General features: G+C 40.1%; 2 protein-coding genes across 10 annotated transcripts in view; both read right to left on the bottom strand.

The window, feature by feature from the left end:
- Positions 1 to 11,162, bottom strand: part of CPLANE1 (ciliogenesis and planar polarity effector complex subunit 1) — an 84,451-nt gene extending 73,289 nt beyond the window's left edge. For 4 of the 9 annotated variants that reach the window (XM_078384475.1, XM_078384476.1, XM_078384478.1 and 1 more), the window contains exons 1-9: positions 11,007 to 11,162; positions 8,003 to 8,151; positions 6,860 to 6,995; positions 6,157 to 6,276; positions 4,166 to 4,392; positions 2,060 to 2,166; positions 1,233 to 1,377; positions 319 to 422; positions 13 to 195 (exon numbers count right to left, since the gene is read on the bottom strand). In XM_078384475.1, the coding sequence (XP_078240601.1) occupies positions 13 to 195; positions 319 to 422; positions 1,233 to 1,377; positions 2,060 to 2,166; positions 4,166 to 4,392; positions 6,157 to 6,276; positions 6,860 to 6,995; positions 8,003 to 8,089 (1,109 nt within the window). In that variant the 5' untranslated portion in view covers positions 8,090 to 8,151; positions 11,007 to 11,162. Of the gene's footprint in view, positions 1 to 12; positions 196 to 318; positions 423 to 1,232; positions 1,378 to 2,059; positions 2,167 to 4,165; positions 4,393 to 6,156; positions 6,277 to 6,859; positions 6,996 to 8,002; positions 8,152 to 9,116; positions 9,175 to 11,006 lie in introns of those variants that run through there. The other 5 variants (XM_072992832.2, XM_078384482.1, XM_072992828.2 and 2 more) reach the window with 5 other exon arrangements.
- A 4,183-nt stretch (positions 11,163 to 15,345) lies between these two features.
- Positions 15,346 to 16,115, bottom strand: part of NUP155 (nucleoporin 155) — a 45,966-nt gene continuing 45,196 nt past the window's right edge. The window contains exon 35 of the mRNA XM_020795673.3: positions 15,346 to 15,850. Within this exon, the coding sequence (XP_020651332.3) occupies positions 15,712 to 15,850 (139 nt within the window). The 3' untranslated portion in view covers positions 15,346 to 15,711. The remainder of the gene's footprint in view (positions 15,851 to 16,115) is intronic.

Raw genomic sequence — 16,115 nt, 5'->3', positions numbered from 1 at the left:
CGATTATCTCACCTGTACATTATTAGTGGATGTAGAGGAATGAATTCTGCTGGTCCAAATTCTACAGAACAACCAAAAGTAACTAAAGTCAACAATTCACCCAAGCATGTCATTAAGATCAATGATCCACGTTTTAACATACAAGCCAAAAAAAGGCTGTCAGTAGTCCAGGTCATGTCAGCAATCCAGTAAGACCTAAAATAATACAACAGAGCATACCTTTAGGAATCTGTGTCCGGCTATCTACACAGACCTTTTAAAAATCATTTAATTAACTTTAATAAACCAGGCAGTTTTAAACTAATTTCAGACACTGACCTTACCACTTTGGATGAAATTTTGTGATTCTTGGCACCGCAACCTTTAAGACTACCAGTAACCATAACAAAATTTGTAGTGTTCATAAACAAAATCTGGGATGTCTGAAAAAAGAAATGACAGTTACACTGGCTTGGCCTAATTAGTACCTAGATAGCAGTCCATCATGGCATATTAGGGACCGCCTGGCATGGCTAGCCTATAAATCTGGAAAGTCTCTACCAGTCAGATGTGACAATACTGGACTGAATGGGCCAACAGTCTACTTCTGGATAAAGTAAGTTCCTAGGTTCCTACAAAAATAAATAAGTAAACAACAAAATGCACTGCAGAACCCCTGTCCCTCTCCTTGATTTTACCACCAGCTCTTTCCTAAGGAGTTTGCTGGATGCAAACCTAAATGAAAACTTCCAACATCAGACTTTACCCTGGCTTTCTCGTTCACCTGATCATGAAAGAGTCCCCTTCCCCTCCAGCCCACCGTGCCACAACTCACATGATTCAGGAAATGGCCCTGGTTTTCTGTATAGCATTTTCAGGCAGCTCTAAAGCAGTGGTCCCCAACCTTTTCCCAACTGTGGACCAGTTGGGGAGGTGGCACACTCGTGGGGAGCATGGCACACTCATGGGTGGGCATGGCACGCTTGTGCATGGGGTGTGGTGCACTTGTGTGCATGCACAGGGCATTCTCGCAAGGGGGCACTCGCAGGGGGGGAGATCTGTGTCCACAATCCGGTCCTGCCTAGGCCACGGACTGGCACCGGGTCGCAGACCGGGGGTTGGCGACCACTGCTCTAAAGGATACCAGGCAAGGAAGGAGTGGGGAAATCAACAGTTTGCAATGCAACCCTTCACAAAGTACAGTACACAATACCAACATAATCACTATTCTATTACTGTATTAATGTTTGCACCTGTAAATCCTTTTGATTGACAGCTACGGCTAGCGTAAGGCCATCATGTGAAAAGGCAGTAAGCAGTGCTCCTCTTGATTTAACTGGTTCACATGGGGGAGCCAGACCAGTCAGGCAACATTGTTGCTGTGCCCAGTGTATCCTACTTGGAAAGAAAGACAGAAAGTGCAAATCTGAGCCCAAAGCTTTCCTTTAGCTCATTTTAGTTGACGCATGAAGTGCTAAATATATGAAGTGAACAACTGTGCTTTGTGACAAGATTAAATTAGGATGGAAAGGCAGGATGTGCATATTTTAATTTAATTTTTTAAAATTTAAAAACATTCAGATAGATATAGACTAACAAATATAACCTATTGTTAAGAATTTTTAATACAGTATTATATATAAATGCATATAGAGTTTGTGCTCAAGGCCTACAGTACATGCTATACACCTAAAAGTGCCTGGATCCAAACTATCAACCTCTAGATCCACAGCTAGATACCTAAACCATTGAACTACCCAGCAGTTTGTAATATTGATACATTAGCATAAATTAATTGTTATAAATTTTTCTTGAACTTTTTATCCTTTATGCTGTAAGCCGCCTAGAGTGGTCGAAATGACTAGATAGGCGGGGTATAAATACAATAAAATTAATTAATTAATGAATAGATAAATATAATCTAGCATATTTTAGTAATATCCAGTAGCATTCAATTCACCGTCAGCAAAGTTTTGAAACCTGGCTTTAAGAATGATAATCCAATAAATCATAACAGAACATAATATCACAAAAACAAGATGCACATTTAGTACATTTAGTAAATATATTTCAATCCTACCGTGCATTTGTTAAAGCATTCTCCTGCCACCTGATTTCCAAAAATATCAGCATCAAATTTTCATCAGAATAAAATGCAAAAGAACACAAACAAATGTCTCCAAGCATCTGCCAAATAATCAAAATAATGTTTAATAACAAAGTATGGATTGATTCAACAATTAACACACAAACAGTAGCTGAAATCCTGTTGTATAGCTCCACATACACAATGGTGATGATGTCAGCAACAGCGGCAAATTGACTCTAATTAAAGGCTTCCTTTGATGATGACAAGGTGCGTGCGACTTCACTGCATTGTGTACGAGCTATGTGCATCCTGAAATAGATGTTTAATAATCAGTAATTTGTCTTTTATCAGTAACCATTTGCTGCTGCTTTTGACATAATCCCTGTTGCATACTTGCAGCTGCACAACAGGATTTCAGACAATGTTCAATTCCACATTATGTGGAGTTCATTCTTGTTTTATTAAGTAGCTCGTGTAATTTCTGTGGTATAGCAGGATAAATAATATTTATTTATTTATTTATTTATTTATTTATTTATTTATTTATTTATTTATTTATTTATTTATTTGTTTGTTTGTTTGTTTGTTTGTTTGTTTGATTTTTACCCCGCCCCTCTAGACAACGTCTACTCAGGGCGGCTTACATAAGTTAAAACACATTAAAACAGCATACAGTATAAGTAACATATATAATACCAGATGGCAAAAGTCAAGAAATAAGAGGGGGAAAAAGAAAAAGAAAAAATTACTTAGTTGACTGGGGGGAAGGCCTGTTTGAATAACCAGGTTTTTAGTTAATAAAGTACATTCTCATGTCTTTATTCTTCCTATATATTTGGTATAAAAATTTGAAAATGTTACAACAGAATTCTACGATGCTGCCTTGGAAATGGTATGCAAAGGGATATTTACTGCTATCCCATACACAAATCTCAATGGCACATTGTTCCTAGCAGCAAACATGCTGGCACAAATTGCTATGATCAAGGTATCCTACACAAATATGTCACAAGCATGACCTGCAACAAAATGTTGCATTGTGGAGATTCTCTATTCACGATTCCAGTCACTCCATTTCATTCCCTCACTCCAATTTTATGCCTTCTTATTTCAACAATTTCCAATGAGGTAGCTGTGTTAGTCTGTTTCAGCATATGTGCATGTGCGTGTGTGCGTGCACCCACGTACGCACACACGCTCGCGCACACACACACACTGTATTTCCCTGAAAAGAAGACAGGGTCTTATATTAATTTTAGCTCCAAAAACGCATTAGGGCTTATTTTCAGGGGATTTTTTTTTTCATGTACACCTATCTACATGTATTCAAATACAGTCGTGGCATCTTCTTCTGGTTGTTGCACAGGGGTGGAGGGTGGGATTTCAGTTAACTGGGGCTTATTTTGGGGGTAGGGCTTATATTACAAGCATCCTGAAAAATCATACTAGGGCTTATTTTCAGGTTAGGGCTTATTTTCAGGGAAACAGGGTAAATAAAACAAAAGAGTAGCGAAGTCTTAACAACTATCAATTTGTTTAAATGTGAGCTTTCAGGCATCATAATCCGTTCACCTAAGGAATGCTTTTAAGTTGACTGTGATCGATGAAAACTCACACAGTATTCAGTGGGCTGTTTGGTGTTGCCCCCAAAAAGTTTCCTTAAGACTTTTCCTTCTTTCTTTATACAGATCTCAGGGTTCAGAGAAAACATCTCTCTTATACATAAATAATGGCATTTTGCCCACAAAAACAGAACTAATCTAATTCTAAACATTGGGAACAATAATCAGTCACGTTGTCCAACTGAGTCCTAGTCAATACTCACTTGAAGTAGCAGATGAGAACTACATAATATCTTTTTACAATGACTACAGAAAGAGCAGGAAATTCAGCAAACATTTTATACAGACTAACATTTTTGAACGTGGCATCCCTCAGATGTTTTGGACTATCATTTTGGTCAGCCCCAGCTAGGATGGCCACTGATCAAACCTGATGGGAACTGCACTTCAAAACCTCTGTGCAACAGCAAATTGGGGAAGGCCTACTGAACTTCAGTGAATTGCCTAAGTTAAGTTAAATCTAATCTATATTTACCTCAGTTTTTATAAAATCAGCACTCATTGCAGTTTCTTTTTCTTCAACTGATGGTAACAAAATGGATGCTTCAGGAATAATTTGTGACCACTGGCCCGCTACAGGATTTTTAGATGGTGAACTTTGGCATTCCATATTTTCCCAAAGAAAAACACAGACAGTTGGAGTAGTAACAAGCGCCTTATTTCCATCACCAGAAACGTACAGGTAGAATCTCCTAGAATATTCTGGAGAAAAATATTGTGTGAGAACAGCCCTTCAATTTTTACATTATGTATTTGAAATATTCTAATAGCTCAGATGCTAATAGAGATAGGGACAAATGAAGTCGGCTTGAGGTAGCAACATCCATAGGCACAGCACCACAGGTGTATTCCCTCCCCCCACCCCCCGGCCAGCTGCCCCCCTCAAAAGCCTCTGCGCACTGCTCAGATCATCCTCCTTTGCTTGCTGCCCAGTCCAGGGAGGAGCCTGGGCTTCCCCCTCTCTCCTGCCTCCATCAGCTGATCAACAGCTCTGCGGAGAAAATCCCCATTTCACTTCCTTGTCTGAGCGGTCAGCTGCTCAGACTTGTGAGTGGGCAGATGGCTGGGGGTTATGAGGAATGAATACACAACACTTGTGGTGCCACACTGATGAATTTCGTCACCCCGGGCCAACTTAATTCATGCCCATCTATAGATGCTAATGAAAATCAACAAAGACAATATAAATATTAAGATTAAACAAAGCATCATATATGCAATATAACACATTTTATCACAGAATTAGGGTCACCTTCCATACTGCATTAATAAGTAGAGCAGTCATTTAACAGTACTGCCCACACTAAGGTATGCAGTTGCTGAAATCCTGTTGCTAAGCAAAATAAGTTGCAATTACACAGGCCCACTGAATCAATAGAGATTTCATGAGTCAACTCCTCTGTAGGTTCTATCGATTCAATGGGCCTAGATGCAACTTCCCATATTAAGCAGCAGGATTTCAATCTATATATGAAAAGGTTCAGCTCCATGTCCTTATTTCCATTAATAAATAATATTAAACAACCCAGAAATGTGTGGATAAATCAAATATTCAGCTTTCAGTTACAGTGGGGTCTTGACTTGAGAACTTAATCCGTATTGGAAGGCGGTTCTCAAGTCAAAAAGTCTGTAAGTCAAGTCTCCATTGACCTACAGTTAATTGAAAACCGTTAATCCCGTAACAGGCCGTTTTTGTTCCATTTTGGTTTTTTTCTGGTCTGTAAGTCAAATCTCAGTCTGCAAGTCAAACCTAAATTTTGCGGCCAGAGAAGTCTGTAACTCAAAAAGTCTGTAAGTCAAGCCGTCTGTAAGTCAAGGGTCCACTGTATTAATCTACAAATCTGCAACTGGTCCAAAATCGAGCTGGTGAGTGGTAGAGCTGCTAGAGATCACATCAAGCCGATTCTGTTTAATTTACATTGGTTACCAGTTGCTGCCCGGGCCCAATTCAAAGTGCTTGTTTTGACATATAAAGCCCTAAATGGCTTGGGCCCTGGATAGCTGAAGGACCGCCTCCTTCCATATGAACCTACCCGGCAGTTAAGATCTAGCCAGGGGGCCCTTTTGAAAGAGCCACCCCTTAAGGAGATAAGAGGGAGGGCTTGTAGAGAAAGGGCCTTTTCGCAGCTGCCCCTAGACTATGGAATGCCCTCCCGACTGAGATTCGTCTGGCGCCGACGCTGATGACATTTCAGCGCCAGGTCAAAACTTTCCTGTTCCAAATGGCTTTTAACTGAAATAACATCAAATGTGGGTCTGATGGCAATTTTAGAATATATATTTTAATTGCATTTTAATTATTTTGCCTTTTTATTGTATTTTAAATGCTGTAAGCCGCCCAGAGACCTTCGGGTAGTGTGGGCAGCATATAGGTTAAATAAATATTAAATAAATAAATACAGCTGTAATTTTAGGCTATAAAAATGTTTTTTAAAAGGGACAACAAATCTTTTTGAAAATACTTACCTTGTGTTGCCATGACCACTTTTTTCACTTCATCTGCTAATGGGACCATCTTTATAGTATCTTGGTCCTTGTTCCAAAGAAATAGCTCTCCTGTTTTAAGTATCCCTGCTAACCAAGCTCCTATTTAAAAAATGAAAATTATTTTAAAATTGTGCAACATTATAGACAAATATCACAATTTTACACATATTTACATAGATGAAAGAACCAATACATTCAATAATTCTTACTATCAAATAAATGCACAGAATTGTGGAGTCCCCCCCCCCAATGAAACACAAATCCTTAAAAACATTTGAACAGGACTATGTTTATGACAAAGAAAAGCTTAGAATGTACCAATAGAAACCATTAGAGAAGAGTAGTACATTTTTTAAAAAGTTAAAATTTTATTTTAAAAGAGAATGAGAAACAATACAAACAATACACTCACAAAATTTAAAGGGGTATCCTCTATTTCTTACTTTCTCATTCCAATACATAAGAAATATTTCCTATCACCCATAGAACTGATGTATAGCTTGCCAATAATTTCTTTACATTCTCTGGTAATATAATAATTTAGTTAACAAGGTGATGTTCTAGATATGATTAAACTAGTCATTTCACGAAAGAGTTCACTTCCTTTTCACTTAATTGTTAAAAAATACTGTTCTGTTTAAATAAATTTTTACAGTCACCACAACCAAACATGTTACTTAACCATTTCTTGAGGTTGTTAACAAAATGACATTCTTCAGCAAATGGCATAACTGTGGAATCTTCTTCTTTGTCTTTCCCGAAAACAGATTAATTTCATTTATATTCTTTTCATCTAAAAGATAAACAGCCTCCTTTTCCTGTTATTAAAAGAAAGGTATCAGTCTTTCAATTAGTTACTCTCATTCTAATTTATCCACAAACTTAATTTCTGAATAAACACAACTACTTTCCCAGAACATGCTACCATGCTTTACTGTTGCTTTTTATTTATTTTTTTGTTGCTGGTTTTTTTGGCTTTGCTTTGGCCAAGCATGCTGCTTATACTGCATATCACCCCATATTGCTTAATCCCCATAATCTCTAGGTGGTTTAAAATTTAATTATTCAGGCTTCACATTGCCCTCATCCCCCAATGAGCTGGGTAATCAATTTACCAATCTCAGAAGTATGGAAGGTTGAGTCAACCTTGAGCCAGCTACCTGAGCCTGGGATTGAACTCAGGCTGTGAGCAGAGTCTTCACTACAGTACTGCAGTTTAACTACTGCACCAACAGGCTCCTCATGGGTTTCTTGGTCAAGGCAACAAAAATGAAAGTTCCGTGTGTATGAGAATTATACACTGTCAAATGGAGCTTTTTCCTCACCATAGAACAGTGGTCCCCAATCTTGGGCCTCCAGAAGTTCTTGGACCAACTCCCAGAAGCCTTCACCACTACCTCGGCTGGCCAGGATTTCTAGGAGTTTAAGTCCAAGAACATCTGGAGGCCCAAGGTTGGGGACTACTGCCATAGAAGAGACAGTGGTTCAAAAGCTCACACACACATAGAGTTCACTGTACCAAATCATGGCCAATGTTGTTATAGTTGTGGGACAAATCATATAAAAACTAGGATTTGTAATACAAAATTCCTACAAACTCTCTCTCTCTTTAATGAGGGAAAGGTTTGATACTGTGAAGCAATTGTTGTACGAATAAAGCCAATACCATATCACTGTATTTCCTTAAAAACATTTGCTTTGAAAAGAATTTACTCACTATATAATCTAAGTAAACTACAGTCTGGTAAAAATTTTAAACATGGCTAAGTTTTATTCATTTCAAAGATTTTAACTTTAGACTGGGTGTTATGTTAAATAAAATTACCTGTCCCAGCCAAGTGATTCGAGGCCATGGTTTATTTTGTTTGATACATGTAGAGGCTAGAACTTCTAATTTAATTTCCATCATCATTAAGAAGCAGGGGAACCATGTTTTAAAAAATGGAAGTCCTTGATGAAAGCCGACCAAGATAGCTGCAAAAAGTGACAGGTGTATTTAAATGGTGAAATGTTCACACCTTACGAACACACAGTTGTATCGTAGTCATATATTACAAAAAGTAATCTTCTGAGAACAAAATACAGCTACCAGCTGCCATACTGCTTAACATTACTGAGAGTCTGTCACCATTGGTAAGATCCCTGTGCCAGACCACCAGGGAGAGGACGGAGAGACATTCCCCACAGAGCCGACCATTAACTTGTGACATTGAGACCAATGGGAATGAGATTGTATCCACTTATTCTAGATCCAAGGCTTCTGAATATCCAGATCTGTCCATTCCTTCATTCTAGGCCACCAAGGTATGTAAAAGAGGCTCAGTAGGGGCTAAAAGGTGCTCTCAGGCACACCTCTTCCAGCATAAACCCCTTAACTGTTTTAGTCTAGCTGGATGATTCATAAGGTCCAGACATGAGTGAGCTCCATCTTCCAGTCTCGCACAACTCAATGTCATACTAGAGAAGAGAGAGCCAACTCAGTGATGAACCTGGCCTTAGTGGCAATGGCAGCATGCACATACAGTTTCAACATACATGCTATACACAGGGCAACACTTTCTATCCAACAAATCTCTAGGTGTGCTTGCATCTTTCTTTCTATTTGTGCTACAGTACAATTCCAAGAATACTAATTTTAAAAGAGGCAAATACAAAGAAAAATAAAAAATAAAGACAAAAACATCGTAGCAATTTAAAGACTAACTGCTACATTTTAATGAGAGCTTTCCTGGATAAGTCCACTTCCTCGGTTAATAAGAAAACACTAGAAGAATGTCTAGCACCTCCAATATATATTTATTTTGGCACATGCTTTCAGGGACAAGAGCCTATCATAAATCTGCTGTGCTTTTTAAGGTGTTGTGGATCTCATTTTGCTTGTCTCTTTATTTTATGTTTTTATGATTGTATTACATTTTGTTTGTTCTGTTGCATTTTACCTTGTAAGCCACCCAGAACAGTGCTGTGGTATTACTCTCTCTCTCCCCCCCTCTCTGTGTGTGTACAAATGAAATAATAAAATAATTAATTAACACTTTTTATGTTTGCTAGTAACAGACACCTAGAACAATGCCATATACATTTATTTAGAACAAATTTCATTTATATTCAGCTCAGCTTTCTCCTCACTAAGTCTAACTGAAGAGAATTTACAGGGAGAACTCACAAATATCCCATTAGTTCCTCTGAAAAAGTACACTGCAGACAAATGCTTGAAACCTGCATTTGGGCTGTGGCATAAAGCAAGAGAAAAGAAGATTTTCTTTACACTTCTAAGAGTTTCAGGCAAGATTCTTTTCTAGTTCTACCTGGAAATTCCTGCCTTTCTCTAATCTCTCATCCAAAGTTTAAGTTCCAAAATCAGACATGACTGGATATGTTCATCATAATCATCTCAAAACTGCAGAGCTGGAAGGGACCCTATGGATCATCAAGGCCAGCCCCTGTCAAGAAAGCTTGGTAGGAAATCAAACTCCCAACCGTCTGGCTCTGATCCAGATACCTAATTCATCTGTGGCATTCACGTCCACCAGATGTGGTTATGGACACGGGTTTGGAAAGCTTTAAAGGGGGACAAAACAAATTCACAGAGGTGACATCTTTTGACCACTGGAATGATACCTCCAGGTTTAGAAGCTGCAAAGCAGTGGATCCAAGTTCCTGGGAAGCAGCTGGAAAAGAGGCTTCTTTTATCAATATTTTGCTTATCAGCTTCCCAGATGTTGCTGATGGCTATCTGGGAGAATATGTAGCTACATAGGCTATCTGATCTGACCTAGCAGGACTGTCCTCATGATCTCCAGTTTTGGAGTGTGCTGTCCCCACCGTTCTGCAACAGCAGTAGCAACAAACAGCCTCGTAAAACTCATAGTCCGCTATTCCCTTATGGAATTTACACCCACAAGATGTCATGATAGACAGGGGCTTGGAAAGCTTTACAGAGGGACAAAACAAATCCACAGAGGTGACATTTTAACCACTGTAATTATAGAATAACTGAGTTGGAAGACGCCTATAACCCCCACCATGCAGGAATCCAAATCAAAGCAGGTCTGACAGATGGTTGGCCAATTTTCTCTTGAATGCCTCCAGTGTTGGAGCGCTCACCACTTCCCATGGTAACTGGTACTGTTCTAACAGTTAAGAAGTTTTTTTTTTCCTGGTATTCAGCCTAAATCTAGCTTCCTGTAACTTGTGGTGCCTCCAGTTTTAGAAGCTGCATCCCAGAGAAGCCCAGTTCTTGGGAAGCCACTGGAAAAGAGGTTTCTTGTATCCACGTCCCTGCTGATCCGGCTGGTTCCCCAGAGGCAGCTGGTGGCCGTCTGGGCCCCTGTGCGGCTGGCTACTGGAGAACATCTGGTCTCCAGTTGTGGAGCGCGCTGTCCCCAGCCCTCTGCAGCCGCAACAGAGAGCCTTCTGCGATTCTCCATCAGCTACCTTGAGCTTCATGAATGAGCACGACGGGAAAGAAGGAGAACCGCAGCAAGCAACGCAGAGCCGGACCACCGCCATGGACTGTCGCCCCTTTCAGGTAAACCCCGTCACTCCCCTTTCTTTCCCTTGAAGAAGGGAGAACGGGGCAGACCCTCGCCGTCTCTCAGCAGCACCCCCGACTTGCCGTCCCGCGCGGAGGGGGAAAAAGGAGACCGTCAGGCTCTGCCTCACTCGCCTGCCTCCTTTCCACCCTCGGGACTGACGGGTGGGTTCAAGGCGGAATAAACAGCTTTGGAAGCGCGAGGGGGGTGGAAGGGGAGAAGGAAGCAAGGCCTCCGCCTCCCTTCCGAGACTCTCCCCCACCCCGCCGCCCCGCTTCATCCGCGCTTACCCACCGTGCCCATAGCGTCCGCCCTGCCCGCGCCATATTCCCAGCCTCAACGGTTCATCTTTTCCGCGGCCCCAGCAGCTCTCCCCAAGCGACGGGCCCGGAGAGGCGGGGAAACAGCCGCGAATCGGACGCGCATGCGCCCCCCACCCTACGAGGGGAAGGGGTTGAGGCGAGAAGATGATGAGGGGGGCCTCAAAGGCGCTCTTCCCGCCCCCTAGCCAATTAATCATCTTCATTTAGACGGGTTTCCTTGCTCTGAAGCGGAGGCGCCCTTCGAATCAATGCCCGCGCGTAGAGGTTTCAGTAGGCCTGAGGGAACTAGAGCCACCGTTAGGAAGCAATCTTGTGGATATTTCCAGAGGAAGAGAGCCTTGACAGGGCTTTGCAGAAAGACCTGAGTGCTTAAAAAAACAGAAATATTTTAAATATATAAACAATAAAGAAAGAAAGGCTCCCACTTTGGTTTGGCGAAGGCAGCCCATTTCTTCATATGGATGGAATGTAGTCCAAGTAGAGGGATGTGCATTGGGACCTTTGTAGCCCACCTTTCCTCTAGTCTAGTGAGCTAAAGGTGGCACACTGGGCTCTGCTCCTTCCTGTTCTTATCAGCACAACAAGCCTGTAAGGTAGATCAGGCTGAGAAGAACTGGCCTATGGCTAGCCAATGAATTTTGTGGCTCGGGTAGAATTTCCAGATTTCCCAAGCCCTGGGCCAACATTCTAACCAGCCGATACAACAAACTCACAGGTATTCTGTGTGGAGACCAAAACCAAGATCATTCATATTCTTGTATTTCCAATCATGTGTGTGTAAGAAAGCTGATGGGTAAAAATTGATTTGTTTGAAATACGGTGCCAGAGAAGAGATTTCTGGATATCCTGGACTGCCAGAAAGATGAATAAGGCAAAAGTTATGAAATGAGACTGACCTACTTTGGGCACATAATGAGAAGGCAAGATTCTTTGGAAAATCCAAGAATGCTGCGAAAGACTGATGGCAGCAGGAAAAGCAGCCAAATACAGTACAAGCACGATTGACTCCATAAAGGAAACCACAGGCTTGAGTTTACAAGAGCTGAGCAGGGCTGTTGAGGACGGTACATGTTGGAGAGCTCTCATTCATAGGGTTTCCATAAGTTGAAGGACACTTGAAGGCACATAATGTTTTAAATCTTTACGAGTAGTTTTGCTTTGCTTTTATTATTGCACTGCCTTTAAATAATTGAGCGTATTGTACATAAGCTAGAGAGCACTCTAGTAAATGGTCTAAAAGGTACAAGACTACAGCCCATACAAAGTTAATTTTAAGTTCTTCATTCTAAATAGCATGTTTTCTGTTTCCTCTCTTAAATGGTCACGCTGGCCACATGACCACAGAGGATTCTTTGCGGACAAACGCTAGCTCTATAGGTTGGAAACGGAGATGAGCACCGCCGAGTCGGACACGACTGGACAAATTGTCAAGGGGAACCTTTACCTTTTTTGCTGCTCAGTCAAATTCTAAGATGTCTATACTTGTCAGCCCATTCCACACTTTTGCTTGCTTTCTAAAAGCATTGATGTGTGTAGAGCTTTTTAACTGATTTCTATGAACTTGGTTTCTCAACAATAGAGAAAAGAGTGGTGGTATAGACCACTGGTTCTTAACCTTGGGTTACTCAGGAGTTTTGGACTGCAACTCCGAGAAGCCTTCACCACCAAGTGTGCTGGCTGGGGTTTCTGGGAGTTGCAGTTCAAAAACATCCGAGTAACAAAGGTTAAGAACCACTGGTATAGACCAGATGGGCGGGATATAAATCAAACAAATAAATGAATGATTTTAAAGCATGTTTACTTCATTTTCTTTGTGGAGTCACCTTTACAAATCATCTTAAGTTGTCAGCTAGTTATATAGTTTCACTTGCTTAATAGATGCAGATAATCTCACTACTGATAATACCATAATTTGAATCATTTTTGCTTCTTCAAAGACAGTCAGAAGTTTCTCACACTCCTTGTATCCTCTGTCATTTAATTCTCAACTTTCATTGCAGCTGTCAGTTACAGATTTCTTTAATCAAATATTTTGTTTGCTAGCAACTCCATCAGGTTGCTGTATAAACAAGCTATAGACATCCACTTTCATCTCATGGCATCTCTCCCTAACCATATGCAAGAGCAGTGCTTCTTTAATCCAGCTGCTTCTCAGAATCTAAAGTACATCTCCTGACCCATCCTCTATTTTTTAAGAAAGCAATTAAAATGGCTCACTGAGCTTACTGTGCTGAATTCACTAAAAACTTTGGCATTTTCCTTTTTTGATAATGTTAATAGACTTCTCTCTCAGCTAGATTTCAGGAATAAATTTTCTGTAGATGGATTGAGATTAAGGGAAACACTTAAACTGCCATCTTCTAATAACTTTAATACTGTACTTAGGGAAACCCAGGAGCTTTGCATCTTAGCCATAATAGATTTTTCATTTGTTTTCTGCATGTCTGCTCCAATATTGACTTCTGGTACAATAATATCTACACATCTGTTACCTAAATAGCTCAAAGTCATACTTGGATTTTGGGTGTGTGATGCTTTTATTTGGATCTAATAAAGGTATTGTCCTTTATTTGGATTTTTTTTCTTAATAGATCAAAACAACTTCATATGGTGTTTTAAAATTTACAGTGTACTATTAAAGAAGCTTCCTTTAAAGTAAATCCCATTGAGGCCAGTGTTAGTCCCTAGTGTCCAAAGTACAATCTTTAATTTTATTTTTTCAGAAACTCTTGCTGATTTCCAGTTTCAGTGGACCATAAAGGTAGAAGTATAATCACAGACTTATAAATAATACATTTTCCCTGCTACTACATTAAGGGAATCTTCCCAAACCTGGAGCCCTCCAGATATTTTGACTACAACTCCCCTCATCCTCAGCCAGTACAGCCAACGGGCAGGGATAATGGATATTATAGTCAAGGACTTTGGGAGGTAAGTTCAGAACTACCTTATTGTTTTCCTGTTGAAGATCAGAAAATTATTTTGACTAAAATGTTTCAGTTAAGAAGTGGAAGGAAAATAAGAGATATTCACTATGGATTTGTGCATACCTTCACCACCCTTTTTCTGCTTCTAGGACATGATTTCAAAAAGGAAAGCAAAGCATGCTGCTTATATATCACCCCATAGCACTTAACACACTCTTAGCAGTTTACAATTTAATTGTGCAAGATACACATTATCTTCCCCCAATGAGCTGGGTACTCATTTTACTGAACTTGGAAGGATGGAAGACTGAGTGAACCTTGACCTGGCTACCTGGGATTGAAATCCAGGTCGTGAGCAGTTTTGGCTACAGTAGAGCAGTTTAACCACTGTGCCAGGAGGCTCTTCTTTCAGTGAACCAACTCTGAAGTTTATGACTACTGTATTTCAAAACGTGTCATTGCAATTTGCGGAAACTGGTTTCCTTGCAAACCAGACTTAAACCCTGTTTTTATTACTTCAAGTACAGTCGTGCCTTGCTTAACGATTGCCTCGCTTAACAAGGAAATCGCTGTACGATTAGGTTTTTGTGATTGCTTTTGCGATCGCAAAACAATGGTTTAAATGGTTTTTTTTTTGTTTAACAATGATCGGTTCCCTGCTTTGGAAGCCAATTTTCGCTATACAACGATCAGCAAACAGCTGATTGTTGGGTTTCAAAACAGCCGCCGGCTGAAGAAAATGGCCCCCTGCTGTTTTCTGGGACGGATTCCTCACTTTACAGGCACCGAAAATGGCTGCCGTATGGAGGATCTTTGCTGGACGAGCAGGTATTGAGCCCATTGGAACGCATTGAACGGTTTTCAATGCGTTTCAATGGATTTTTTTATTTCGTTTGACAATGTTTTTGCTCTACAGCTATTTCGCTGGAACGAATTAACATTGTCAAGCGAGGCACCACTGTATATTACAAAACATGTTGTAAGGGAAAGAGTATGTCATCTTAAGGTTTGATCTGTATTTAACATGAAACAATGATTTGTGATTATATAGCAATGTGGTCAAAATGTATGGAAAGAGGAGAGAAAGAGTGGCTGAACTGCTTAAGAAGCAGGTTATCTAGCTTGCCAAGGCTGTTTTACAATCTATACCACTTGTCTGTTGCTTAATAGGGATTCCAGATGATCTCAGTGGCCAAAATGTTTCTGTCATAGCTCCTCAAAAAGATCTGCGACATATGGATGCAAAGCTGGAGAAGACAGAAGGGCTTTATCTCTTTGATGCCTTGGATAACTTAAAGACACAGTGCAATCTAGCAATTCAAGTAATATTATTTGTTGACAAGCACAAGCCACTATATAGGACAATAACATAATACATAGCAATGTTACTCCATGCCACTTTTATGGTCAAATGCATTGTACAAATGCTATCTCAAATTGAAAACAAAACTATTTTACAAATTATTTTAATTGTCATGGTAAGATTATCCAACACATTTTAATCCAAAGCATATAAAACTGTTAAAGGGGAAAAAAGATAGTAAAAAAAAGCCACTTGCCACTTGTACATTCTGTTACATATTAGGTCAATTAAGAACATACAATATATAAGTATAATCACTCAATCATCCACTTCAGCAGGGAGTTTGATTGTTTCAGGGTTGTTTATAAAGTTTATAAAGCCTTTTTCAGATTCCAGTGCAGTGACATTTCATTCCACCTAGACAAAAGAATTACGTATAACTGCACTCAATGAAGCCGCTCTAATTTAGCCTGTAAAGATTTAAAGTTTCCTGTGATGGTCTGTACAGCAAGCGTTGGACTTATGGACTGCAATTCAACAAGGTAACAGCTAATAGCATCCAAGCAAATATTTGTGAATCGCCGTCTAAAGAGAAAGAAAGAAAGAAAGCAATTATTATAGAGATCCCAAACTGTGCAAGGAAATATGCTATCTCTCTCTCCTATATCTAAAGCTGCAGTCAGGATCCATGCTGATAATAGGGCAGGTAGGTGGCAATGTGGAATCAGGCTGGGTCACATCTCAAGTGCTGTCAAGGGAAGGTGGTAAAAATACATGGTGGCCCCCATCCTACTTTACACAGGGAGATACCGGCAACTAGTATCTACTGTGATTGATCAATCAATTGATC

This window comes from Pogona vitticeps, chromosome 2 (assembly GCF_051106095.1).
Source record: "Pogona vitticeps strain Pit_001003342236 chromosome 2, PviZW2.1, whole genome shotgun sequence".
Classification (NCBI taxonomy): Eukaryota; Metazoa; Chordata; class Lepidosauria; order Squamata; family Agamidae; genus Pogona; species Pogona vitticeps.
The sequence above is the reverse complement of the archived record's forward strand: the minus strand, read 5'-3'. Positions and strand labels throughout refer to the sequence as shown.